Genomic DNA, 26,364 nt, shown 5'->3' with positions numbered 1-26,364 from the left:
TTTTCTTTAAGAAAAAAACATTTCAATGTTTTAGGATCTGAAAAGAAGTTAGATATAACCTGGGAAAACAAAGAAATCACATTTCAGGAGAATAATGGTCTACACAGAAGTATACAAAGGCCCCTCAAGTATAGACAGCTCTGTTATCTATGAAAAAATAGTAAATTAAATTCCACTGATATAATTTGATTTTTGTTTCTCAAGATTTTAAAAAATATTGGCTAAAGCTTCTCTTAGAGGAAAACCTTTACACTGCAAATGGAATTGCTGTGATTTATTAATCTTTACAGCAAATAAAATACTTCTGAGGGACAGGAGAAACAGTCTGCTCTGCTACAAACGAGTAGTGAGATGAGCTTGTGCCAAGATGTCATTGGACTCTGGCAGAGGATGCAGCCTCTCAACTAATGGAAAAACTGAGAGTCGAGCAAGTAAAAAGGAAAATGAAATACACCTGAGCCTTGGGTGAGTTTTCAGTGCAAATATTTTTTTGTTTCTTTTTTTGAGGTAAGAGCTGAGTTTGCTGAAGTTAGCTTTTAATTCCCCAAACATTTGACAGAATTTGCCTGTCAAATGCCTTGATCATTGCTGCCAGAACAAAGTCTCTTTGTGTAGAATGGACTGCTTTTAAAATCCTAGTAACTTCAAGTAGGTTGAAAGTAAAAAGCATCTTGAAGGAAATCATGAGCCACCTGGAGCACTGGGGCCATAAAAAGCATCTAATTTTGGGTTGGCAGGAAGAATATTAACCTCAGCCTCCTGCCTTTTGTCCCCACATTTTTTCCCAGCAACAGCAGCTTCCTTTCAAGCAGTGGAAATCCACTGGCTCAGATGGCCGTCTAGCCAGCACCTCACTACTGAGAGATCAATGCGAAGAAGAAACTACTAATGCAGAGAACATGGCAAACTGCTGACTTCAGATTTTGAGCCTCAGTGCACTGATGACTATTAAGGAAGAGCCATTAATTGTTGGCTATTAGCTTAGGAACACCTGCTGCTGAATTCGAAGGATCTTATTAACATGAGGTTCAGAGGTGGTGGTGATCTGTGTATACAGACACACACTAAAAATGGAAAGGAGGAAGCTGGTATCATTACCTCTGTTTATCTTCATGTCAGAATCCAGATGAAACTCTATCAAACTGAGGTCTTGTAATCACAGACTGTCCAATGTAATGATATTTCCCTTGAGTGGCTATTGAAGGAGGTTAAATGGAACATTTTGTGTATTCACCTCAAACACATTGTACTTCTCCCTGACCTAGACAGATCAAAGTGTGTTTGGAAGTTAATATGGAGAATCACAGATGAGACATGAGCAGAAGTTACCAAGCATACTCTGCAGGATATTGCTTACAGAGTTACCGCTAATTTTCAGCACTCTGTTTTTCTTAAATATCTTACATCTATTAATTTGGAGTTTACTACATGGTACCTTTCTCCCTGCCACTCCCTTTTGAAAACTTTGTGCTTGTTTAACTAGATGAAGGATTCAAAGGCAGTCTGGTAAGCTGTCAAACGAGCAAAAGCAATTTCTTGTAGTCTGGACAAGCTTTCTTAAAGTCTAGACTGAAAAATGATGGAGGTGGTTTTCCCCCTGCTTGTGACATTCAGCAACAGAGAAGGTGCAACTCACACAGTACCTTTGCCGACACCTGCATGCTGTTTTCTTGCATGTTCATGATGGCTTCAGAAATCTTGACATCAATAGGATCCATGACTGATTCAATGTTGAATGGTCCCTCTAATCTCTCCGCTACCAGAAGCATAGCATCTGTTAAAACACAAAGTAGCCATTCCCTTAAAGAAGGGATACCTTTGGGTGCCTTGGGCAGACCAGTGTTGCCAGCCGGAGGTGTGGGTACCGAGCACTCCTGAGCAGGAGCCCATGGGGGTGTGTGGTAGCAGGACCATCAAGCCTGCAGGGCAGCTTACCAGCTGTCAAAAATGTCTTCCCCTACTGCTGCCACCACAGAAGGAGGAACAAAGGGTGTAAAAGTTAGATTAATAATAGTTGCCTTAGTATTATTGAGCTTAGGCTAAAATTATTTTACACAGCATCACACACCACTCGAAGCAGCCAGTGCTCGGGAGTGTACTTGTGTAGTCTCCTTCCCGAGAAAAAGCAGGATGATAGAAATGAATCCCTGGGGTATGTTCTTAAGAGTTTGTGCGAGATGATGAAAACTTTGATATGATATCTCAGGGTGTTATAATTAAAGCAGCTGTTCTTTCTGACCTTAATGATCTCATTTTCTTGCAATGTGAACAGCAGATGACTATTGGATTTCTGCCATAGTATATAGGTATAAACCACATTTGCTTTGCTACATTTTCAAAACGTGGTGGGAAGTTGTATGCAGAAACATATATACTTTGTATGTTTTGGATTTTAAAAACAATTGTTTGCTTAATTTACATTAGAGCTCCTCTCCAAAATAATTTTATATTTTTGTGTTCATTAACAAGTAAAAACCAAGCAACTGAACAGAAATTAATAACAGTAAAAAAGGTTTTGCCATGCATCACATGTTTGTCTATGCACAGACACAGATTCATCACAATTTCTGTGACAGTAGCCACGCTGTAAACTGGTTTTATACTATACCTTTGAACATCGTATTTGATTTATTGTCTCATATGTTAGCATTTAAAGTTTTCAGTATCTAAATATCTTTAAACAGATGCCACTTGCAATTTTTACATGATAAACAAAATTCTTTGCATGTTCTCTTCTTTATCTCTCAGACTTAGGGTCCAAGAGGTACTAATCATACTTCTTCCCAAAACAGATCCCACATGTGCTTTGCTGTTGTTAAGCACCGGTCCCATGGCAGCTATGTGGAGAAGCCATGGAACACCATGTAGCCCTGATGGCAGTGTTTGTTAGCTCTGCACTTGGCTGCAAAGCCCCAGGGCTTCTTTTCAGCCTGCATGACCATCTTCTCCCTCCCCAAAGAAGCACATGTGCGTGCATGTATGGCAAGAAGAGGCTGGCATCTCACCCTAGCAGCTGAGACACAGACTTCCATGCACATCCTGACCTGAGGGCTACAGTGTGTTTTTTATATGCAGTCACTGCATGCCTAAAAATCCCACTGAAACTGAAGTTACTTGGCATGTAGCACCTAAGCACTTTTGCAAATTTGAGTCAAATATTTCGCAATACTTTTAGACTGGAAAGAGTGTAATGCCAGTTGTTTGGGGTGGGGTGTATAGCAGTTGGTGTTGACAGAAATGGTGAGATGATAGGATTTTGGTTTCAAAACCAGAGGTGTTATTTTGGCTGTACATTAGTTTAACATTCTTTAGTTTAAACCCTTCACAGTGGGAAACTTGGTCAAAACAGCCCCTAGCTCTGACAGAGGAAACAAAACAATTTTCATACACTCAAATATACGTGCACACATATACACATGCACTTGCATATACTTAAAGATTCCTGCAATAAGTTACCAATTTTTCCACATGCAAAGAGAATTTGTAAGTGTGGACTAGTGTAAAGGATTTTCTTGTTCATGTTTGGAATAACTTGTACAAAATGTTTACACCTTAGCACCTTGTGAGCAATGTGATCAGCCTAAATCCTAGCTGCCATAACCAGTACTAGGCATTGTTAGGGCACAGGTCTTGGTGGTTTAGTTCAGGATTAGGGTTAAGATTAGGGTTAATGCATAAAACTGTCACAATTTTTTTTTTTTTTTTGAGGAGTAGCCCACAGCTTAAGTTAAGGCCAGGTGCCTCTTTGTATGAGCACACTTTAGTTTGGGAACAGACAGGTTGGAGAAGTCTGGTGCTAAACAGGTAATTGCTGGAGACCCTTCATGAGTATAGGTGGTGACTTGAGTCTACTTGCTGTTTCTTCTGATGGCATGGGACACTAGTTCTGAATAAAATCTTGAAGCGGAATCTCAGCTATGTGGCAGAAAAGTGCATCATCCTTAACTGAACAAGAACCACAGCTTTATTTGTAAGAATAACTTTTTCTCAAGCAAGGTGCCTTCAAAATTAGTAGTTCTGGGAGATGCAAACTAAAGATCTGTTCCTGGTTTAGATGCTTTACATCTTTAGAAAAAACATCCTTTAGTTCATTAACTTCTATTTTCTGAACCTTAACCCTATCCATAGACTGAGTCTTTGTATTGGAAGTGGGCAGAGACTGAAAAATATGGGTAATTCCTGCCTGCCAAATGTCTTTGTTTTGACTATGTTGAACTTCCTTGTTTGGTATAGTATGGAATAAGTCTGATGGTGGGTTTAAGAACTTTGATTCATGTTAAGGTTAGTCAAGTTTATGTTTCAATCACATGGGTTATAGCTTTATGGTAAAAAAAAAAAAGGGAAAAAAGAGAAAAGGAAAAAAAAGAAAAAAGAAAAAAGAAAAATGAAAAGGAAAAGAAAGGAAAGGAAAAAAAAAAAGAAAAGAAAAAAGAAAAGAAAAATAGAAAGCAAAATCAAGCAGTAGATCTCAGTTTGTCCATATTCTTTATGTGTTATCTCCTTCTCTGGCTTGAAATGACTGGACCACTCCAGGCAGCTATTCACAGCACAAATCTGTGGAGGAGCTAGCGTGAAGCCGTGAGGCTGTGAGCCAACAGTATCACTTGACATTGGAGCCCTGCAATCTTTTATTTAGTTAGCACTGTAGGGATATGGCCAGGGACCTGTGAGTTAAGGGAAAAGTTTAATCAGAAATAGTCACACCTTCACTGATGACAAGTACATCTTTATATCAGCAGTCTATATTTTTGTTTTGGAGCTAGAAGGTGGGACAGTACTAGTGTTAAACTTAGAGGCCTGTACATGGTCATATTTGAAGAGGCAGAGTGTGAGAAAGGGATTAAATGCTGGGATAAGAGATGCTTGAAAGGGCTAAGGTAAAACAAGTTCCTCCTGCGACATCATTTCTGAGGCCGACACAAGTTGTGTTTCTAGTTAAGGCCCATTCTAGGGCTCAAGTCAGACTAGAAATCTTAGGCATTTGCACAGTTCAGATGTGCTCTTGCACAAATGGAAAACCAGTTGCTTGAGAAATCATTTTATCGTCTTCAGTATCAGCAGGTGTGTGGGGCCATGGCTGATTTAGCAGTGACTGGACTGCTGCATTACTCGGCTGCTTGTAGGAGTGCTACAAGCTCAGCTGAGCAAAAAAGGATGAGCAAGAACCACTTCTATAAACTCCAAAGTTATTTTCTTAGCCTCTCTCTGACTAAGCTCTTCTTTCTACTTTTTCTTTAACCATCCTTGTTGTTCCTAATATTAAATCCAACCTATCCATACAGAATCATAGAATCCTTTAGGTTGGAAATGACCTTCAAGATCATCAAGATCAAGATCACCCTGGCACTGCCAAGTCCACCACTTAACCATGTCCTTAAGTGCCATGTCTACATGTCTTTTAAATACCCACAGGGGTGGTGACTCAGCCACATATCTGACAGCCCTATATTGAGAGAAGCCTTAAAGAGCAAGGCAGTCATATTATTGCAGGTGTGCAGGCCCCTTAGGAACATAGTCACTACTGTAGTTAACTAGCTTCCATCTACTCATTTTTTGAGTTAGCGCTCAGATTAAAATTCAGACTGAATTTCCTACCATTAACATTGATCTAGAGAAAAAAGAAATCCTAGTGTGTTGTCTTAAAGTGAATTCCTCCCTTGGAAAAGATTTTCTGGTATCATTGGGTTCCATCCTCTTGTTTGCCAACCCATACCCTCACTCCAGTGTTAAACCTTATTTAACATTTGCACAATTCTATATGAACACACACAACATGTAGACACAAGGTGTCCTGTGCAATTGAATGAAATAGAAGCTGTTAGGTTGGATATAGTGAAAATCAGATGAAATTTCATGATCTGAGATTTATGACAGACAGGACAGTCAAAATGATGCAATGGTCCTTTCCAGACTGTAGCTCCTCAAATCTATAATCATGCAATAATAAACACAACACTGTTGTCCCAAGTCTCTGTTTTTCTCCTAAAAATGTTATGAATATTATTACAGGAGAAGGCGGAAAGTTTTCAAAATGAAGTTAAGAAAATCTGTATGCTTCAGTGTTGAAAACTTGATTCTCAGGAACAGAACCCACAACTCAAAGAAATACTAATTCTGGTCAGTGGGAACTTGGTGGATTTAATGATTTCGCAGTATCAGCTGAAATAGTAGATATTAGGAGCTTAATTATTGTTTGTGATATTAAAATCTGAAACCTGATTGATTAATTGACTACCTCCTTTTTATGTTAATACTCTTACCCATATTGTTCAATTACATATGATTTTATTTTTACCTCTTTTACATTTTTCAAAATCTGCTTTGCTTAGGCTAAGTACCTGTCTTCCCTTTCCGTAGACTACAGCACCTGGCAAAAAGCTGGCACCTAGCTGCTGCGTGAGCGGATCAGGAACTCATTCTAGGTAAGTCATTCTTGCATTGTGGGTTTGTTAGTGACTCAGAAACAACAAACATGACTAATTGCTCACTTGGGGACATGGGCTTGCAAAACAGTCCCGAGAAAGTGCAGAGCATATGGCACACTAGATTCCCTGTCAGTGCCACTGCTCTCGACCTCCTGCTAGATGTGTGTTGCTCAAAACAGGAGTGGGGACCTTCCTGATAGAGAAAAAAACCTAATTCTATTGGAGTCCCAGGCTGTAGCCCCAAAATGTCTCTGCTGGCTAAGCACAGCAGCTCTGTTTAACCGCTTTGTATTCACTTGTCCACACCAAGAAATGCCACAGGTATTTGACAGTGGTTCTTAGAAAGACATTGTTTCATTTTAAGCAATATATAAGAAAGACATCCTGCAGACATTTTTGGTTTACCTCACAGGTTTTTTTCTTTTCTTTTTTTTTTTTTTCTTTTAAGTTTTACAGGTACTATTTTAATGAAAGTTCAGGACAAAACTGATCACCATGCTAAATGATTCATTCTATAATTTAAAAATTCAGAACACCATGTGTGAATCTCAAGGTGTCATGATGTTTTCTGAACCCTGAGCATCCCCAGGCAAAATAATGGATAGACTAATAATATGAATAGACAAGAATCTTTGTCTATTTCCTAGGAACTGCATCAAGACTCTGTTGTTTTGACTTATCTTGATACTAAAAGTGATGTCTTCCTGTTTATGTTACATTTTCTTCAGGGCAGGTTTCCAGAAAACTTCCTAGTAAATCCCAGATTGAAACAAAAGGAGCAGGGACAAGGACACTGATTTATGAGACATCTGACATGAAACTGAAAACTACACTGAAATATGAAGATCCCATAAAAACAATCAGTGCCTCCTTTTTCTTGCAAACTTTCTGTCATCAAGAAAATGTGAGGAGAGTCTGAGAGGGAAGACTCAGAGCTGATAGGGAAGGCTCAGGGAGCTGATAATGGAGGACATTTTTTGGGCCTGTGTTAGTTTGACTGTGACATCAGTTGTGATATCACTTTTTTCTTTCATACACACCTGTTTTTTCTTCTACTTTGAAATTATCAGTGAGATTCCAAAAGTGGCTGAGTTTCCCCAGGGAAATCCAGAAAAGCAACTATGAATGAAGTCTCTAAAACTGTTGTTTTTTTCAGGGAGAAAAAGAATGGTAAAATACTAAGTTGCATGTCCTTCATAAAATCTTAAGGTATATTTTGTTTGGGGAAAAAAGGGAGGAACATCTTAAATTTTCTATAAGGAGGTTTCTCTTTATTTCTAGTCCCATATATGTGCTTGTTCACATAGTTGTGTGTGAAAGAATGTAAGGATAAATTTTTATTAGGGAAACTTCAAAGGATATGTCTATGGACAAGTCTATGGATTGCAGAAGAAGAGATATGAATCATTTGCAAACAGACTGAGCAGTTGCCTACTGCTGTTGACTATGACCTTGAGAGTGGCAATGACTGTTTTGGAAAAGGATATAACTGTTAATTTGCTGGGCTGCAAAGCAGTGCTCATTTGGTAGATTCCCAACCTTCCGACCAAGGGCAAGGGGAGGCAGGAGTCTGGGCTGTATTTACTACGTCATGTAGGCAAAACTGAGTGAGTTTTCCATCATGACACTAAATATAAATAGTGGTCATAAAATCTTTAGAGCGTTAGATGGTAAATTAATGAAACAAAATAAAAAATAAAAATTGGAAAGTGAAATATGGGTACATATTGACTTTTTAGAAATATAATAACAGTGGAAATACATCCCTGTAATACTCTGCCAAAACTTTTACTGCTAGATTGTGATTTACTAAAAAAATTCAAGAAGAAGAAAGTGAAACTCCACCTCACATTTAATGAGGTGCTAAGGTTTCTTTTCTCAGGAAATCAGAGTAAGGCATGGCAGTGATGTGAAAACTGCTGTTTTTCTTAGGGCTCACAGCTCCCTTTTTTCACATTATTATTCATATAAGAACCCTGTACAGTTCTGTTCTGATGAGGCTAAATTGACAGATTTCCTCTCTGACTATCATCAAGCTCCACATATGTATTGGCATAACAACATTATAATTCTCTACAACCTGCTCTTTTTTTGTGAGCAAGGTACTTTTTTTAAAACTCATGTTTGCACCTGTGTAAAGGGGATCTCAGTACTCCTATTTGTATATTCACTTATCACTATCCAGTTAGGCTTATCTGTTAAGGTAGGCAGGCAAATGGCTAGTCCTTGCCTGGGGTTTAGGTGAGACATGAGAAACATGAGAAACCGCTGGACATGGCCTGAGATTTTTCTGTAACAAGTAACAGAGTAGGCAGCTGAACAAAAGTCACAGTTAGTGCCATGAAGAATGGCAGGATTTCACAGATGGTTGGCAAAATGGGGAGCAATGGGGAAAAAGTGCCGGGGGTGGGTTGTTGACATGGAAGAAAACAAGGGCAAAAAAAGAGCTGGATTAAGGTGAGCTGGGGAACAAACATGGGGAAATGGGGAGAACAGAGCATATGAAAAAGGCCATCCATGTGGAAACACTGCTAGTCAGCAAACTTGCTGGCTGCCTGATCACTGCAGTCTGCTCTATGTTCTTACTAAACTCTATTCCTAACCATTTTCTGGTTGAGAATAGTAGTGTGGGTGTGCATGTGTTCTCTGTGTGTGGGTATAATGTCCTGCTGGCAAGCTTCAAGCTGGACTACCTGGCAAGTAGGAGGAGACCAGCAGCTGGAAAGACCCAAGCTGAACACTTGTAAAGGTGTCTATGTCTGCATGCAGAGTCTGGAGGGTCTTGTGGTCCAGGCTATGGTTCAAGTGAGCTGGTTCAAGGGTGTGTGTGTGTGAATAAAGGAGTTTGCATGCATTCCCCTAGTGAACTGCCACGGCAGCCCGAATCCCATCCTGAGCTGCAGGGCAGAGCTGTTTTTTGAGAAAACATTGGCAGTGTGCAAGGAAAAGTCGGACCCTATACAAACTTCAGGTCAGTCTTAAATGCTTTTGAAAGCATAGTAACACTTCAGGGCAGTCTCTCACCCTCTCAGCTGTTCTGAGCCTGTCAGTTCTGTAGCTCTTCCTACAGCATGGAGTTTTTCAAAAGAATAGCAAAAGAGAACGCAGTCCTGAAGGTGCCTACATTTACACATTACAACCAAGATGTAGAAGACTCAATTTAAATTTTTTTGCCTGTTGCGAGGAGGTTCAAAATTTTACCTGCTGGAAAAACACCCAGACCACCTCTGCTGTTCTTATGTGCCTGATAGCTCTGCTTTCAAAGCTGTTTCTGTGGAATACTTAGCTATTCACCTGGATGGAAAGATTGGTCTCTGTCTTAGCATTTAAGGCACTCAGTTGTGAAGGTGTGAAACCAGTTTTCTGGCTTATGCTTGTAAGGCTGATGTCCAAAGGCTGATGTAATGACAAGTATCTCATAAGCTCTTGTAGGAGGGACTAGAACCCAGAATTCTCCCTGCCAGGTTAATTACCAATTAATTAAAAAGGCAAACTTCAAAAATGTGTGATGATAATCAGATCTAGTTACTTATTATCTATGTTTAATTTTAGTCATAAGAATTTGGAGATTTAAATTTTTTTTTTGATATTTCTGACCAGCTACGTAACCTTGTTGATTGATGACAATATCACTTACTCTTCCCTCAAAAAAGGTAAAAAAGAATTGTCAACAATATAAGTGAAAGTTTTCCAGATTGAATTCTGTAATAATGGAAATTTTTGTATCGCTTCTGCTATGTTTGTCTGTAACTGTCTCTTTTATGTAGAGAAGCTCAAGAAATGAGTTTAGTATCATGTAAAATATATGTATGAAGAAGTTATTGACATGCAGTTGTCATTGCCATTGATAGCAACAAAATGAGTTTTGTAGAGTAAACAGCAGGTTCACTTGATTTTTTTGAGCATTTCATGTATCATAAATTTTTCTTCCCTGTATTGAAAAAAATGACCAAATTAAAATAATTTTCCTTCTTTGTCTTTCTGTAACTTTGAGCAATTCTAAATAATTTAGTGTACTGTTATTAGATAATACCTTATTTTTGCTCATGTATGCAAAACGAAAGTAGCAAAGACTAGGCAAGATGTCTACTATTATTATCTACTATTATTATTCTTCTACTCCCCTATGGGAGCTGAATGCAAGATGTTCTTCTGAACTAGACTTTTAGCAAATTTTATTGCCAAATGTTGTTTAGGATCCTGTCTGAATGTTTGGCATCAATCAATTAATAATATGCAATATATTTATAAAATCTTTGTCTAGTTGCTTTTTCCATATGCCAAAAGATGTTTAAGTAGTTTCATCATCAGTCACATAATATGTTGTTAGTAAATAAAATAACCCGCATTGATGCATGCCCATGTATGATCTGCTATATAGTCTCTCTTTGAAATTTGTATTAACATAGACTAGTGTGCATAATTCTTTCAAGATATGTGGGGTTTGGAACAGTAAAAAAAATCCATCTTTCTGATTCTTCTTTGGTGCGATATACCCAAATGACTGAAGAAAGCAAATCATAGCCCTGAAATTCTGTGTTTAATGTACTTTTCCTTCAGTAAAAATCTCTTAGGTGTATAGCTCACATTACCTTGGTACAGTCACAAATGTTAGACTCCTAAGGGTATTTTCAGCCATTCTACTGCCCATGCAGAGTTACCACTCACAGAATCCATTCCCTAGAAATCTGTCCAGCCCAGTTTTAAAATAGCTTAGTTATGTTCTTCCCACTTCTTTTAAGAAAGCTATTTCATTATCTACTGTACATCACTATTAGAATATTCATCCAGTTATGTGTTGTATTTTTTCTGTTGCTGAATTTCACTCAACTGTTTCTAATAAGCTACCTCATATCATCGTAAACAGTCCTTTTCTTGGGATTTACATCCCTCAGATATTTGCAGGTATCTATCATACCCTCCTTTGGTTTGTGCTTAGTCATGCTTTCCATGCTAATTTTTTAACTCTGTTTTCATAAGTGATTTTCTCAGATCTTTTGCTGTTTCCTTCATTTCCTGTAAAAGAGTTCTCTGGTATTGTGGTGTCTAGAACTAATTTTAAAGTTGAACTAAACTAATGTTTAAAGTTGAACCTCATTAGTGTTTAGTAGAAACCCTTTTTGGCCCATATGCCTGACTCAGGAAACTGTCTCCATTCACTTGATGCATCTGATTTCCTTATCCTTTTCATCACAACTGATTTATAATTCATATTTCCCATGTCAGTCCTGACATATTTTTTCAAGTGTTGCCTCATATTCAGAATTTACAGTGATTATATTTTCTGCACTGGTTTTTATTTCTATTCCTTACTTATATTTCTGAATTTTGTGCAGTAGAGCTTTTTCTAATCTTGACAGATTTTATGGTACACTTTTGAAAATGTAATTAATGAGCTATCCATTATCTCTTCTTGAGAAGTGATACATCCTTTACTTCTATAAGCAGTTTGTTTCAAGAAACTGCTTGGCTATTTCAAGAATAGCTTCACCCTTCAGCGGCATCTAATCTACACATAATCTTTCTACTAATAACTGTAGTGGCATCTATGACTTCAGTGTATTCTTCTGTAAAATCCCAGTTTAAACCTAACAGACCTGACATTCTTATTGGCAGCTTAATGAGAATTACATATGGAAGGATACTGGTCCTTGTTTCATTGTTTCTTTTCCTTGAATATGTTTTTCTGTTCCGTAACTGCTGGATGTAGTGCATCTTCAGTGTTGCACTAAGATTACCAATGAATTTTTAGACATTCTTTGTGTCAGAAAGGTCCAGTGGATGGCCACCTAGATGAGAGGGTTGGAGAACTTGACAAATAGACAAAGGCTGAATAAGCTGGATTTGTTCAGTTTACAAAGAGCAGACTCAGGGGAGATCTCATTAGTCTTCAGTGCCTAAAGGGTAGGTACAGAGAAGATGGGGAAACTGTCCTCACATTGATGTGGAGCAGCAGGACAAGACACAAAAGTCACAAGTTTCTGTTTGGCTATAAGAAAAAAACCCCATCACCATGTGAACAATTAAACGCTGGAATAGGTCAGCCACAGATGTGGTAGAATCTCTGTGGCTGAAAATACTCAGACTTGGCTTGGCAGTCCTGAAAAACCTAATCTAAGGCCCTGCCTTCAGCTGAGGGTTGGACCCTAGAGGCTCTCCACAGGTCCATCCCTAACCCAGACATTTCCTGTGATTCTGTGGTTGGGCTTTGACTCATTTCACCTATTTAAAAGTTAGGCTTATACTCTGAGTTAGTTGTAGAAAGTTTAGTTTGGGATAACTTTTGCTCCAAAGACGCTTTTAACAGACTCAACAGGACTCTATGCTTAAGACTTTGCTGTTGTGATCTTTTCATAAATGGTCTGGGAATGGGGGTAAACAGTGAGGTGGAAAAGCACATTGATGTTACTGTTCAGGATACTGTCCTGATGAGGACTGTCCCAGAAAATCTGAGAATGAGCAGCAAAATGGACTCAAGTGATAAGTATAAGAAAAAAGAAATAAATTCTAACATTTTTTAGGCAATGAAGGGTTCTGAGATGACTATTGCCATTCAAACCCAGGCTTTTCAATTCATACATCAGTTTAGCAATCATCAACACCCCCCCCCCACCCCCCCCACCCCCACCCCCCCACTCCCAATTAATAATTAATATTGGGAATAACTAGGGAAGGAACAGAGCACCAAAGAAGGCATGCTTATATTTATGAATAAATCTGCAGTGAAATAACATCTTGGATACTGTGTTGCAGAAGTTGTAACTGTAAGCTTTCAAATAACACAAGTCATAATTTAACATTCTACAGTCTTGAATTAGAAGAATTATGGGAGGATAAATAGAGGCCAGTCAAACTGCAGGTGACATGGGGCTGTGTTAAGGTTTATTGTCTATTCCAGTACAGGAAGGGGGATGCAGAATTTGAAACTAGAGTATCACATTTTATTAATTTCTTAATGTTGCAATAATGATACCTTGCTAATCCCAAGACTATGTGGCAAATTCCTTAGTGTTGCCATGACTATCAGAGAGCATCTGGATGCTCCTCAGTTTCTTTGGTAAATTCAGCCTTTTTTCTTCTGAATCAAAGAAAATTTTTGCCTCTCTTTTATGTGGGAAACCACAAATGCTATTAAGATCTGAAGTGCATATTTCCCAGGTACCAATGCCAGATTTTTTAATAGACATCCTATGAGTAACATCTTTCCTGCTATTTTGTCACTGAGCTGACTTTATGGCTTTCCTTGCCATAAATAAACAATCAACCTATGGCCAGCTTAGCTGGCATGAATCCATCCCAATGGTACTGCTCTTAGGGAGGTGTCACACACAGTTGCACAGACAAAATTGATTTTTGCCTTTCATCTTATTGATTAATATGGAAATTAACTGCAGATATCTCATTGCATTTAAAAGCCTGCCACTGTGTAGAGAATTTTGAGATGCCTAACAGCATTTTCTCCCAGTGAGCCCCAGTGCAGCAAATAAAAATGTTTTTTTTTTTCCCCAGATAAATGTTTGAATCCCAAATGATTGTGTACATCAAGGTTGTCACAAATCACTACAGCTGGTATGACTCATTTATTTATTGTTTTGACATTCCTTTTGAAAGGAAAGAACAATTTCTGTATGTTTGCCTAGCTGCAATAACTATATTATGGAGATGAAACAGAACTAATCAATAGGATAGGGGCAAAGTTGTAAAATCCTAAACTTGAGCTCCTTAATTCTTCTAAATTATCTGTGTCCTGATCTTTTAAATGATTGGGAGATCAACAGTAAAAAAGTTCGTCCAGTCTAGAGAAGGTCAAAGTAATATAAAAAGCTAATGTTCATCACACAAGGCCACTTCTAATGTTGTAATCTTCATAAATATTAATAACAACACACAGATGCTGTTGGCCAGAAAATAAAAGATCTGTTCCCACTAGAACTTTGCAGCAGGAAAAATATAGTTTTAAGTGGGGGTGAAAAACTTAGAAACGGAACATTTTTCACAGGATTGCTGCCTGGCTGCACACTGGTGAGGCTTCCAGTCCAGTGTCCAGACAACCATTGTATTAATGCTCCCTCAGAAAGTTTTGATTTTCTAAAATGAACATTTTTCCAAGAGAAAAAAATTCATCCAATCAGCTCCAGTTTCATCCAAGAGATGTTTATAAATATGAATTAGCGATATTTCCCCATAAGACTGTCATAATGTCATATATGTCATAAAACCAGACCAGGGTATCTAGGGAGGTGTGGGGATGTTTTGGGCTCAGTCCTCCGTAACTTTGAGCTTTAACCTGTTTCTACAGTTATAAGCACTTCATGGGACAGTCCGTGATTCCCTGTGCACTAAATGAGGAGAGGCAGTCAGCTCTGGAGACCTCCAGGGGGAGAGCCCATTCACCTGGTTTGTTTAGGGATTTAGTTCATTGTGAGTTTATTCACATTGGATCGCTCTGTAGCGGCTGCCCCAAGCACATCAAGTTCATGCCTCTGCACTCAAGCCCCTGCACAGCTCTGTCCCGCCGTCCTTACCCACCCGAGCTCCTCCTCTGCCACCGACCAGTGCTGGAGGTCAGTTTTCATGCAGTTCCTAAACTTTATGCACATGTTCTGCTATCACTAACCTGGCTGTAGCTCTGGGATACTAACACTGGTTTCATTGCAGTCCTTCCAGTTCCACACAGGCACAAGCAAGAACAGGGTGCAGACCCATCAGCACAGCAAGGAAGAAGAAACATTAGGCTCTGTCCTATGCTGCTGGACCCACAGCTTATTGCTATCAAAAATAACACCGATTTCAGATTTTCTGAGTGCAAAAGTGTAAAAACAAAGATATAATTTTAAAACATTATACCTTTTAATGAAGACATTAAGGTTATTATTAATACTTATATCTGCCAAGCAAATAAGATGTGATCCAAGGCCTACTGGAGTCACAAAGCATCTGTTCAACAATTCAGTTTGGAGGAGGCTGTTCATTCCGATTCTCAGCTTTTGCAGAAAAGATCCAATTTTGTTTCCCCTTGGCTGTGCATGGCAGCAAATAAATATCATTCTCAATGCTGTACTGATAAACTGAGGACAGTGCTATACAGAAACAAACATATTTTGGCATGACAGGACTAGGTGGTAATTAAGTTTATATTTTTGTTCCTATTAAACAAAATATGCCATGTCAATTTTGGCTCCACTCACAACATGGGGGAGAAAAATCAATGTTTTGTCAAATGGAATAGGACAGGATCTATGGAGCAAATTTGTTTTCACATCCTCAAAAGAGAGCAAAAGTGAGGAGGCAGAAAAAGAAAAGTAAACACTATTCTAAAAATTGATACAGCAACGCCAGCTTTCTTAAAATGCTGCTTACAATTGTCACATATTTTTTCAAGGAATAAAATAGGAGAAGTGACATCACCTGACACTGATGTGCTGCACTGGGTACTGGATCCTATCTGCTAGGAGGGCAAAACTTTTCACAGGCACTTAATGTTACTGACATTCAATAACTAAAAAAGGCCTCCAAAGACATGTCAACTGGGTTCCATTTCAGTAAAAGGAAAATCTAAAACAGACACGTTTTTAGTCCTCACTGTTTCCCACAAGCTCTATGCAGAAAGGTAACAGTTAATAACACAAAGAGTGATGATTAACTCGGTAACATTATGTTCCTCTCCCAACCAGAAAAGAAAACCAAAAGGCTTTTATAACCCTTATATCAGCCTAGCAACATACTTTCCCCTAAAGCATTTAGATACCATCTATATTTTCTTTTAGAAAAGGAAGTTAGACAACCTGCTCTTTCAAAGGTGAGTTACACAAATGGAACTGAAACAAGCCTGTCCTTTTGGTGATGTTCACTCAAACCATGGAATAGAAATATTTATTTTGAGTATTTAAAACATTTTTTTTCTCTTTCTCTATATGGAAACATAACAGCCATTAAATCTGTTTCACCCCTTGCATTGACTGTATAGCTTAACTTAGTTTATTTTTCTGCAAATATTTGTGTGCTTGTTGTTAGTTTACACAAATGTCTGTGAAGGAGTTCTTATTCACAAGCAAATTATTGTATCTGAGTTTGTTCAGCCTTGTCACACATCCCAGCCCACATACAAGACAGAAAATTGTCACTAAAGCTTCAGTTACTTAGATGTAAAAGACAGTTCTTATTTTTCTCTTTCCGTTGATAAGAAGAAATCTTACTAATTTAAAATGAAAGATGCTTTGGCAAGGGAAGAATATGAAATATTTCCATACCTCGATTATGCCTCTTACTACAAAGCTTTTCCTTCCTTCTTTCCTATGGGAAGGCTAGAATACCTAATCAAGGACTGGAAATTCATTTGCTGTGAACTGAGTGGCCAGTTACAAAAAAATGCATGCCAGACTGGCTGTAATTCATACTTGTGGCTCCCTTTAGTACCAATGGTTCAGTAGAACTGAAAATCCGCTTATGTTTATAAAATCTGTTCTTTGAAAAGTAGTGGATAATGATTGCAGTCATGGCATGATTGCATGCCTCTGGAGAGCTGCCTGAAGGAACAATGAGGGACACAGCAGTGTTCATGTGTCTCTTCAGGCAATTTTTCCTGTCCTTCAGTCCTGGATGCATGATACAGCCTAGAAATCTACGTGGAGTAGTAAAAAAGAGGATTTTGTTGCTATGCATGGAGGAAATAACTTCCAAGAGACAGTCTAGAAATGAGAAAGCAGTGGCAGAAGACTGGCCAGCTGTGCCTGCCCAGCTTGAGGTGAAGTCATACAACCTGTTTAAGCTAACTGAAAAAGAGACTTCTTCTCCCCATGCCACTGAGGACAAAATTTCATCCTGCTGCCAGCATGGGCGCTCAGGGATTACAGATAGCTGCAGGGAGGGATGGAGCTGGCTGGAAACATAATCCCTTTTTCAAGTGGGTTCATTTTCAGCAGGGTGTGATCTACTGCAGAACATCTGAAAAGGTGATGGGGATGGGAAGGAGGTTGCCTTCCAAAAGGCAGCTTGCCTTGGGGTGGCTTTTACAGGTACTCAAGCAGTTGCTGCCATCTGCTTCAGGATCTCAAGCAGTGCCCACCATCCAAGGTGTTTTCAGGAAGAGGTGACTGCAGGGCTAGATGACGGGTGTACCCGAGGTGTGCTATGTGACTGGGAAGGTTGTGACCATGGAGAGGAGGTACCAGACCTCCTCTGTGTCAGCAAGGGCAGCTCCAGAAGAGGTTGTGCACACTGCAGGGAAAAATATTTCCAGAAGAATGAAGTGGGAACAACATATCAGAGAGAGGCTGCTTGCTGAAGTTTAAATAGGGAACTGCGGTGGTGCTGGAAACTGTAGCCAAAGCCAAAACAGTTGCAGTGATGGGAATCAGCAGCAAAAGATGGGCCACAGCAAAGGGTTGGCTGAACAGCACCAGGGCACTGTGAAAACAGTGCCAAGCACAAAGTTCTGCCCAACTTCTGCTTCTCAGCTGGGCTTATTTCCTGCATCTGCTGTTCTTAGGCCTTTGTTATTCTACAGTAACCACCATGTGCTTGGAAACTGCTTAGGAAGTTTTGAATGCCTCCACAGAATAAATTAAAAAGAAAACATCATCAGTAAAATGACATCTTGATATGCCAAGACACATATGCCTTTCAGTGAATGCCTGATACAAAAATTAACTATTCCTAAAACAAAAAGGTGTCCATAAATCAATCTTATTTTAAACAGTAAATGGTTTTTAGTCCTTTGTATTTTGTAGAGAAACAGGCAGGTGTAACAACAAATGCTGATCAGGAAGGATGTAACAAGTTATATACCAGCTTGCATTCATTCCATCTCGACTTTGTGTGCCTGAGAAAATGATGAGCAGGTTGATAGCAGACTAATGGGTTCTTCTGGCTGATTAGGAAAAAAAAGTCTGCAGTGCAGGGGAAGAATGAGGTAATCTCAATCCTTTCCACACCGAAGAACAAAACAATTATTCATGGGGACAGAGGCCACTAAAGACATACTTATCCTGAACTGATTTTTGTTCGGATGAAGATGGATTTTAATTTTTGTTGTCATTTACAATACATCTAAGGGTTTCTGAAATGTGGTTGCTTTGTAGAGCCTCTTGTTGTTTGAAAGAAGCTAATTTCTCAGACAAATACTGTCATTATGTAGTTATTTCTCCTTTTACCATTAAGGCATCCTCTTTGATTAGTAGTTTTACGGATTTGCTTACAAGAGATTGCCCCGTGTTGTGCACGTTCTTGACAATCAGATAAAATACCCTTGTTCACATTTGGCTTAGTTGTTTCACACTTAATTAGCCTGTTTATATAAATCACTTGCTCACATTCTCTCTGAACTCTTAGATGAATCATTAGTAAAAAACCCATGGGTTTCTGCATGATTTGCATTTATTTCTTTTATCCCAAAAGTGGACAGTATTGTGTATGGATATCTCCAATCCTATGTGACCCAAACCCACTGCTTGATGGGATGGGAAATAAGGGAATGACAGCCTAATCTGAAATGTACAGCACCTTTTCGGTTCCTACTGAATTTCTGCAGTAAGCAGCAGGTCATGCAGGCATAGTTTAGGGGAAAGAAAAAAGTCTCTGATGGTAATTGCATTTTTTCCTCTTGGATCACACATTAAAAAAATTCCCAGATATCACTGGAAGGTTTACAATGCATTCAATTTTCTTAGAAAATTAACAGTAATTTCCTTCATGTCCCATTTTCCCACAAATATCATGCACAAATTGGATGCAGTCACTAGAAAGACATTGTATTTACTAAGAGTTTAACTGAGTTTGAAGAAAAAGAGTAGACACTTCTTTAATTCCAGATACTGGAGAAGTATAAGAGATGACATATCCAAAGCTACTGAATTTCTGGGTTAATGTGTTCATACCAAATTATCAGAAGAGACAGGGGTCTTCCATCCCTTAAGCTTTCTATAAAAGGCCTCTCTGTGGTGCACTCCATGGCATGTGGATGACAGATCTTTCTCTGTTGCAGCTAAACCAGGAGAAAAGTACATCCAAGAGAGGGAAGAGCACCTGAAGTGCCTCACATCGGCTTCATCTCCCAGAAGAGAGTCATTCCACTGTTGATAGTATTGCCAGCAGTGGAGTCAGGACTCTGCTGGAAAATGGAGCAGACCGCATATATCAGACTAGGAATGAGAACACAGAGTAGGGCTATGTTGTGGGGATAAATGTCTTGCAGCTGTTAAGGCAGGCATCTCTCTAGCCAGAGCTGATGAATCCTGCAGCACAGAGCTGCAGAGTAGAGGGTTTCACCCAAGTAATGATCCATCTGTCTTCTTGTAACAGTTTTGAAAAACTTAACACCTTTGTATGAATGCTTTTCTTATTTTGTGTTTCATGCTGTCCCTAATGCGCTACTAATGGCACGTCATGAGATCCTTCCTCCAGCTGTCATCACTCGTTTTAAAGAAAAAGAGAAAAAAAATTGTAATTGCAATGTCTGCTTTGATTCATCTACTACTTAATGTTAAAATGTGCAGTGAAGAGTGATAAAATAGTTCCTTCTTTATATTGTCTTTGGTGAGACCTATTTTTACTATTTAGATTATTGAGGATTTGGCTATTTGTACTAACTGCTTCTATAGAGAAGATTGGAGTTTTACCCATTTGGATGAAGGTGCACCTGTATTTTGTAGGGCTGTGCTTTACGTGTGCATGACTGTATACATACATGTGTGCACATGCACACTTAAATCTGCCAGCGTGCATGCGAATTTCATAATTGACAGTGCAAGTAAATAAACCGTTTAAACTCACAGATGCATTTTGGCTGCGAACACCAGTATCTGTTTGCTAGTTGCTACTACTGAGTTATGGCAAATAAACTCAAAAGCTGCAGTACTTTTATGATTCTTAGCAGAAACTTCCAACCCTGTAAAAGGTCCCAAAAGTCACTTGGTGATTTTCTGTTGCTCACACTTTGGCTTAGATCTATTTAACAAAAGAAATCTGATGAAATTTATTCTTCCATTCTTTTGATAAGTATGTCATAGATACTGGATGGCTTCAGGGATGAAGGACAGGACAAGACAGTTTTATCCACATGAAATGTGACTGGCATTTTCTGTGCATTTGCAGGGCCTGATTATTTATGCTGCTTAAAACTGACCAGCACATGAGTCCAGCAAAGAAGCTGGGCAGAGAGCTGGGCAAAAGACAGTGTTTCTATCCCTGGAAAAATCAAGCATTTTGCAATACATTTTTGGCTTGTACATTATTATGATTTACAACTACTACCCACAGAAAAGGGAAAACACTACAGAAATTAATGACATAAATTATTTAATGGTTTCAGCTTCATAATTTGTGAAACAGAGCAATTATTTGCTCCAGTTCCTGGGGACTCCATGCTATAGGATGGGGCAGAGGGAAATCTCTCCAGCTAGGTGGCAGAATATCCCCTGCCTCGAGATGGAGGAGTCTTAATATCTCATCAACCACCTGCATAGAGCTGGGAGATCCTGAGGTGGCTGGTCCTGAGTACAGAGCAGGAGCTGCAGGAATGTGGGGATCTTCATGTGGGCAGTCTGCATGGCAGGGCTGAGCCAGATAAGCTTTATGAGATTTATGTGCAGGCTGGCAAATGTGCGTGCGTATATGTGTGCCTCTATGTATGTGTGTATCAACACAGTCCTGCACACGTAAGCAAGAGCCCACACAATGGAATACATGTGCATCTACATCCAAGTGGGTATGATTTGAAAATGGAGATTAAATGATGTGAAACGTCTGATCAAATGTTGGTTTTGGTTGTTTGGTTTTTTTTTTTGACAAACTAGTGTTTTCCTTAGAAGACCTTTTTGTCAGCACTTTTGTGACTCAGTCTAGTTGGGAGCTGATCAGCGCTGTGCTGCCCAGTGCATAGCTCTCTAAAAACCATGTCCAAGTGTGCATAAAAATTAAGCCACCCGTTTAGTCCTTGTGGATGTTACTCAGTGTGCACACTGGCAGGGAAGTGAGAAGTCCTCACCTAACTTCTGCTCACACAGATTTTCACAATGCGGGGTTCTGCATTTTTTTCTGCTTCAGTGGGTTTTCAATGAAAAGAATACTGTAATGTGGATGGTGAGCTGAGCAATGATAGTGCTTGCAGCTGAGCTGTGATGCATGCCAGTGTGTGCAGAACCTTGGATGGATAGGTACGTGTTTGTCTCCAACTAAGGCTGCAGAGGGAATGCAGTGGTTTTATGGGATTGCAAAATACCGGAACTCTAGGTCTATGATACGGCCTTGACTCAAAACTAGTTACGTCTGGTATATTGGAATAATTCCAGAAATGACTCCATAATTTTTTAGAAAAGCTGGGGAAAAAATGTCAATGTGTCAATTCTGCCTATGATAAACAATTTAGGGCCCTGAAAAGGGCTCATACAGAATAGCTTTGAGCACTGATGGATTGCTTATGCATGATCCCTACTGATTACTGAACACTGTATCTGGATAAGTACTGTTAATCTGATTGAAGGTGCAAGGTGCAGACTTTGATCAAAATTAATTAAATGACCACTCTGCAACACTTCTCCAACTGCAGGCAGAATGCAATGCGAGCAGGAGCTGAAACTGTGACTCACACACAGTAGGAAGAAAGAACTGGACTTGATGATCTCAAGGATCTTTTCCAACATAAATGATTCTATGATTCTGTGATTCTATGGAGTAAAAAGGAGATCAGTATCACCAACACAAATGTCAAACTAACTCATCAGTAATATGGGTTTTCTTCTATTTGCATTTTAAAGTCACTAATATTAAATAAATATGTATTTTCTACCAATGTTGTGATGATGTAGGCACAGAATAAGTAGATTTGTTCAGTAATGAAATGAGAATTAGTATCACGGGCCAGTACAAGTTGCTGCTGGATGTTTCTCTTTGATGCACCACCAGTTCTAGAGAGCCATCCAAAAGCCAGGAGCCCTGGCCATTAGCTATGTCTGACTAATGCTTCCCGCTGACCTGAAAAGCAAGTGACTTCCTGCTGCCAGTGGGAAATGTGCATAATGTTGGGCATTTCTTCATGCCCTCCTCTCCCTCACTGGCCTTCCCACATGCATTGGGGCTGTGAGTGGTGCCTGGCTGCTGCAGCTTTCCGGGAAAGCTTGGGCACAGGGGGACCCCGGCCCTTCCCTGGTAGATGCACAGGAACCACTAGGCATTCCTCACACTCAGGTCATGACCCTCCTGGCTCCAGCAGCTCAGGCTCACCTCCACATGCCACTGGAGCTGCTCTTCCCCATGCGAGGCTATGGCTCGGAGCTCGGCAGCGCTAAGGCTTTGCAGTGGCAATTGCCTACCCACCGCATGCAGGGGTCCTCTACTGAAAGCCAACATGTGGTGCCTCCCCACAAGCCCCTGCTGAGCCCAAACCCCTCACACATCTTCCTTCTCCTCCCTGTCTCATCTCTGGCTTTCTGTTCTGCTTTGATTTATCCTGCTTAAACTCAGGCACTGAACTGAAGCACCCGGGTTTCAAGCTGGAATGAATCAGCGTGTGCATTAGAAAATCACTGACACCAATGACTGCATGGAGCAATTTGCCTCTTATTTTAGTGGTCATCGTTGAACACTCATGCCTGACTGTACAAATAAACCAAGCACTATTTGAGCTAAGTTAGCTAGAGAGAAGTGCAGCAAGAGTGCTGTGAGAACGGGCTGCTCAGCAAAGGCAGTGGCAAGCAGAAAGTCAGCTGCCTTCTTGATTTTTCCTGTTAAATCACTTCTTTACTGATAGCCTAATCTGTTCTGCAAATGGTCAAATGAGACACCAGTTTGAAAAAAGTATGTGCCCTCCTCCTTTCAACATGTTAGTTCCCTCTTAAAAAAAATAAATATTGTTTTTCAGAAATAGCTTTTTCTGTCATAAAGCTGTACGTCTGGGTTTCTGAAAATTTCAGATCTAACTCTCTCTTTCATTTTTCTCTCCTTCTATGACCTGTGAATTAAACAGAGGCTAGGTAGAAAATAAATAAAGAAAAAGTGTTGCAAATAAATTTGTCACGTACCACCTCACCTTTCTGCTGTAGCTTTAGCTGCCTCCTGAAACTCCTTGAAAGAGATAAAGCTTATGGTTTTTTTGGTGTTGTCCCCAGCAAGAGGATAAACATCACATATGATTATCTTTAAAACAGTGAAACTGGCCCTTCTTGGACATGTTATTAGAATGATTGTTTCTGAAGGAGGATGTAAGGAGCAGAGGCTTTGACTAGAAGAAATGGAGGGAATGTAAGGACAATATAACACAAAGATGTTTCCTTTCAAAATGGGCATACAGAAAAATGTAGGAGATACAGATAATTTGCAAAAAAACCCATAAAACCACTCAGTAGACCTCTGAAGAGATTTTGTTAAATGTACGCCACATTGAAATATAGAGGAGAGCGATAGTTGGGGCTGTAAGGGCTTTATCCAAGGTACCCAAGAACAAAGCTCTAGAATGTGCATCTGCATAACAGCAAGCTTTGTTACTCATTTGAGTTGCTGTGAAATGGGCATGGAAATTGCTCTGTTGCTGACTGAAGGTAATTTTGTTTGATCAGACACTACAGGCAATTTTGATATTCCTTTCCTTAGACAATGAAATAAAGGCATCTGAAAAATGATATAAACCCACAGACAATTAAATTCTAGGAAAAAAACCCCTCAATTAAAGAGGAGAAGGCCAATCTCTGTGGATCTTTTGAAGATTTGAAATTTCAACCTCAGCAAGTTTTGTTTTGAACACAGAAATGAAATGCTGTCCTAAGTTTGGTATCTGGCTCACACAGAAAGTTTAGCTGTCCAGCGAAACAGTTCAACTACAGTGGGTGCATTTGTATTAGCATTTTAGTTCAGATCAAGATTACCCTTTTAAAGTGCATTCCTTGCCTGTCCTCGCTTAGTGTTTCATTTTGCATCATGGGCCCGGGGCACACTGACTAGATCTCTTTAAGTGGAAGCTTCATGGGAAGATGCACTTCAGGATCACACCCATCGCATTCCCAGCATCACCAAGCAGGGTATTGGTGCTCAGGACCAGGGGAGAGCTCTCAAATGCATATGCTGTGGATGTCGGGTCCTCAGCACCAGCTGGTTTGCCTTGCAAGTCTTTCCCTATAGGTCCACGCTTGTGGCTAACGTACACATAATTCCTTTTTTAGTCAATGAGGAGAGGTGGCAGTGGAGGCCTCCAGAAGGAGTTCTCTGTCTACCTAAGCAGAGGCAGTGTAACCAGGCTGGCAAGTTTTCTCCTGGGAGGTTTTCAGAGCCACTTTCTTCACCGTCTAGATCAGGAATATAATTGTTTACACCAAGAGTGAAACCAATACCTAAAGTTTGGGTGCAAGTTGTAATGAAGTAGAGTTCAGCTTCCTTACTGCCTGAGTGCTGGCAGCCCTGCTTTTGAACTCTCTTTTATCAGTTACTTTGAGATTACATGTAGATTGATCATTTTCTTTAAAATATTAGTATGTTGATTTTCCCCCTAACTTTTATGTGTACAACAGATCAATGTTGCTACCGAGATTCTTCTCCTTTCTAAAGGAAAAAGCCATAAATAAGAAGTCCCTTTAGCATGTATTGATGCTCACAAAACGCTTTTCAAAGGGTTTCAGATCTGACTTTTGATTTATACTTATGTTTTATCCAAAAAGTTTTAAATATGTTGCATTTTTAAAGTTGTCCTCAAATACTCTCTTTCTATTTCTGTAGTGTCCTACTTCTCTCTCTAGGTCTTTCTCTTTTTTATATGTACATATAAATATTTTATAGAAAACAGATGGTCTGGTAAAGTCACTATCCACTAAAAAGGCAGAAGATAAAACAGAATGGATCATATTATTCCCTAACTTATGCTCATAAAACAATTCTGTTAACATCAAAGTGGGCATTCAAAGCTGTAGGACTTACCTCTGTGTACTGAAGTGAGTTACCTACATGCAGCCCAAAACATAATTATTGTTCTAGGATGATAACTGTATTTAACCAGGGAAGCCTTGCAAGAAGAAAACAGTGTGCAGCCAAATGGTGTTTATACATGATTAAAGAGAATAAATATCCATTGAAAGGGACATTATCTTTCTCTTCCTCAGCCTGTTTATCAAGAGATGGTGACCTTTCATTCTGCATATTAATAAGTCTTTCATGCTGGTGAATCTTAGGAGTGCAGATCTGTGTTGCTCCTGCTTCTATCAGGGAATGATGGGGGCTTGCAAGCCAACTTCTAAGCTCCTGGCATTTCAATAAAAAATGGTTTAAGGTAATAAATGATCAAACACCTGTTTCTTTTCTTTATAAACAGCAAGTGTATTTCTTCATTGGTTCTAATCTGAGGAGCTACCCTGAGGGTAATTCAGTCTCTCTTTTCCCTGTGCAATACCAGCTGGTTCCCCTAAAGACCTGGAGAAGTTTGAGAATTCACTGTCAGAGAGGTGCCTCTGAAAGTAGGGCACATAAGAAGAAAACATCACTGTAATATCTTAAGTCAGTATTTATTCCATGGTCAACTCAAATGTCATTAAATTTGAATTTTCTATCAACTGGCTCTGCAGAAGTCCATCAGAAACATGAGCTGATTCAGGGAAAGGATGAACATTGTTCTTTTAAACAAAAAAGCTTCTCACCATGTCCTTACTTCAGCACAGAGACAAATGGAAACAGCCTTTTCAAATGGAGTATTTTAAGTATTTTAGTATAACATTAGAACCTGAACAAAGTCCTTTTTAAACCTTTTAAACTTTTGGGTGAAACAAGTTTTTTAACTCGTATGGGCTTTTTATACTGAAAGGTGGTTTTCTTTTTTAATGGGGAAATATATATGGGATGCCACTATTGTAACTCCTCCTAAAATCAGGGAACTAACGTTATGTATATGTTTTCTGACGTCTCTATTGATATAAAGAGTATTGCCAATAGTCTTTGATTGTTTATTCAGTATGTATCAAGACCCATT

General features: G+C 39.3%; 1 protein-coding gene across 1 annotated transcript in view; it reads right to left on the bottom strand.

The window, feature by feature from the left end:
- GPC6 (glypican 6) overlaps positions 1–26,364 on the bottom strand; it is a 776,212-nt gene that overhangs the window by 74,173 nt on the left and 675,675 nt on the right. The window contains exon 5 of the mRNA XM_080375732.1: positions 1,644–1,774. Within this exon, the coding sequence (XP_080231858.1) occupies positions 1,644–1,774 (131 nt within the window). The remainder of the gene's footprint in view (positions 1–1,643; positions 1,775–26,364) is intronic.

This window comes from Falco punctatus (genome assembly GCF_963210335.1).
Source record: "Falco punctatus genome assembly, chromosome: 2".
Taxonomy (NCBI): Eukaryota; Metazoa; Chordata; class Aves; order Falconiformes; family Falconidae; genus Falco; species Falco punctatus.
The sequence above is the reverse complement of the archived record's forward strand: the minus strand, read 5'-3'. Positions and strand labels throughout refer to the sequence as shown.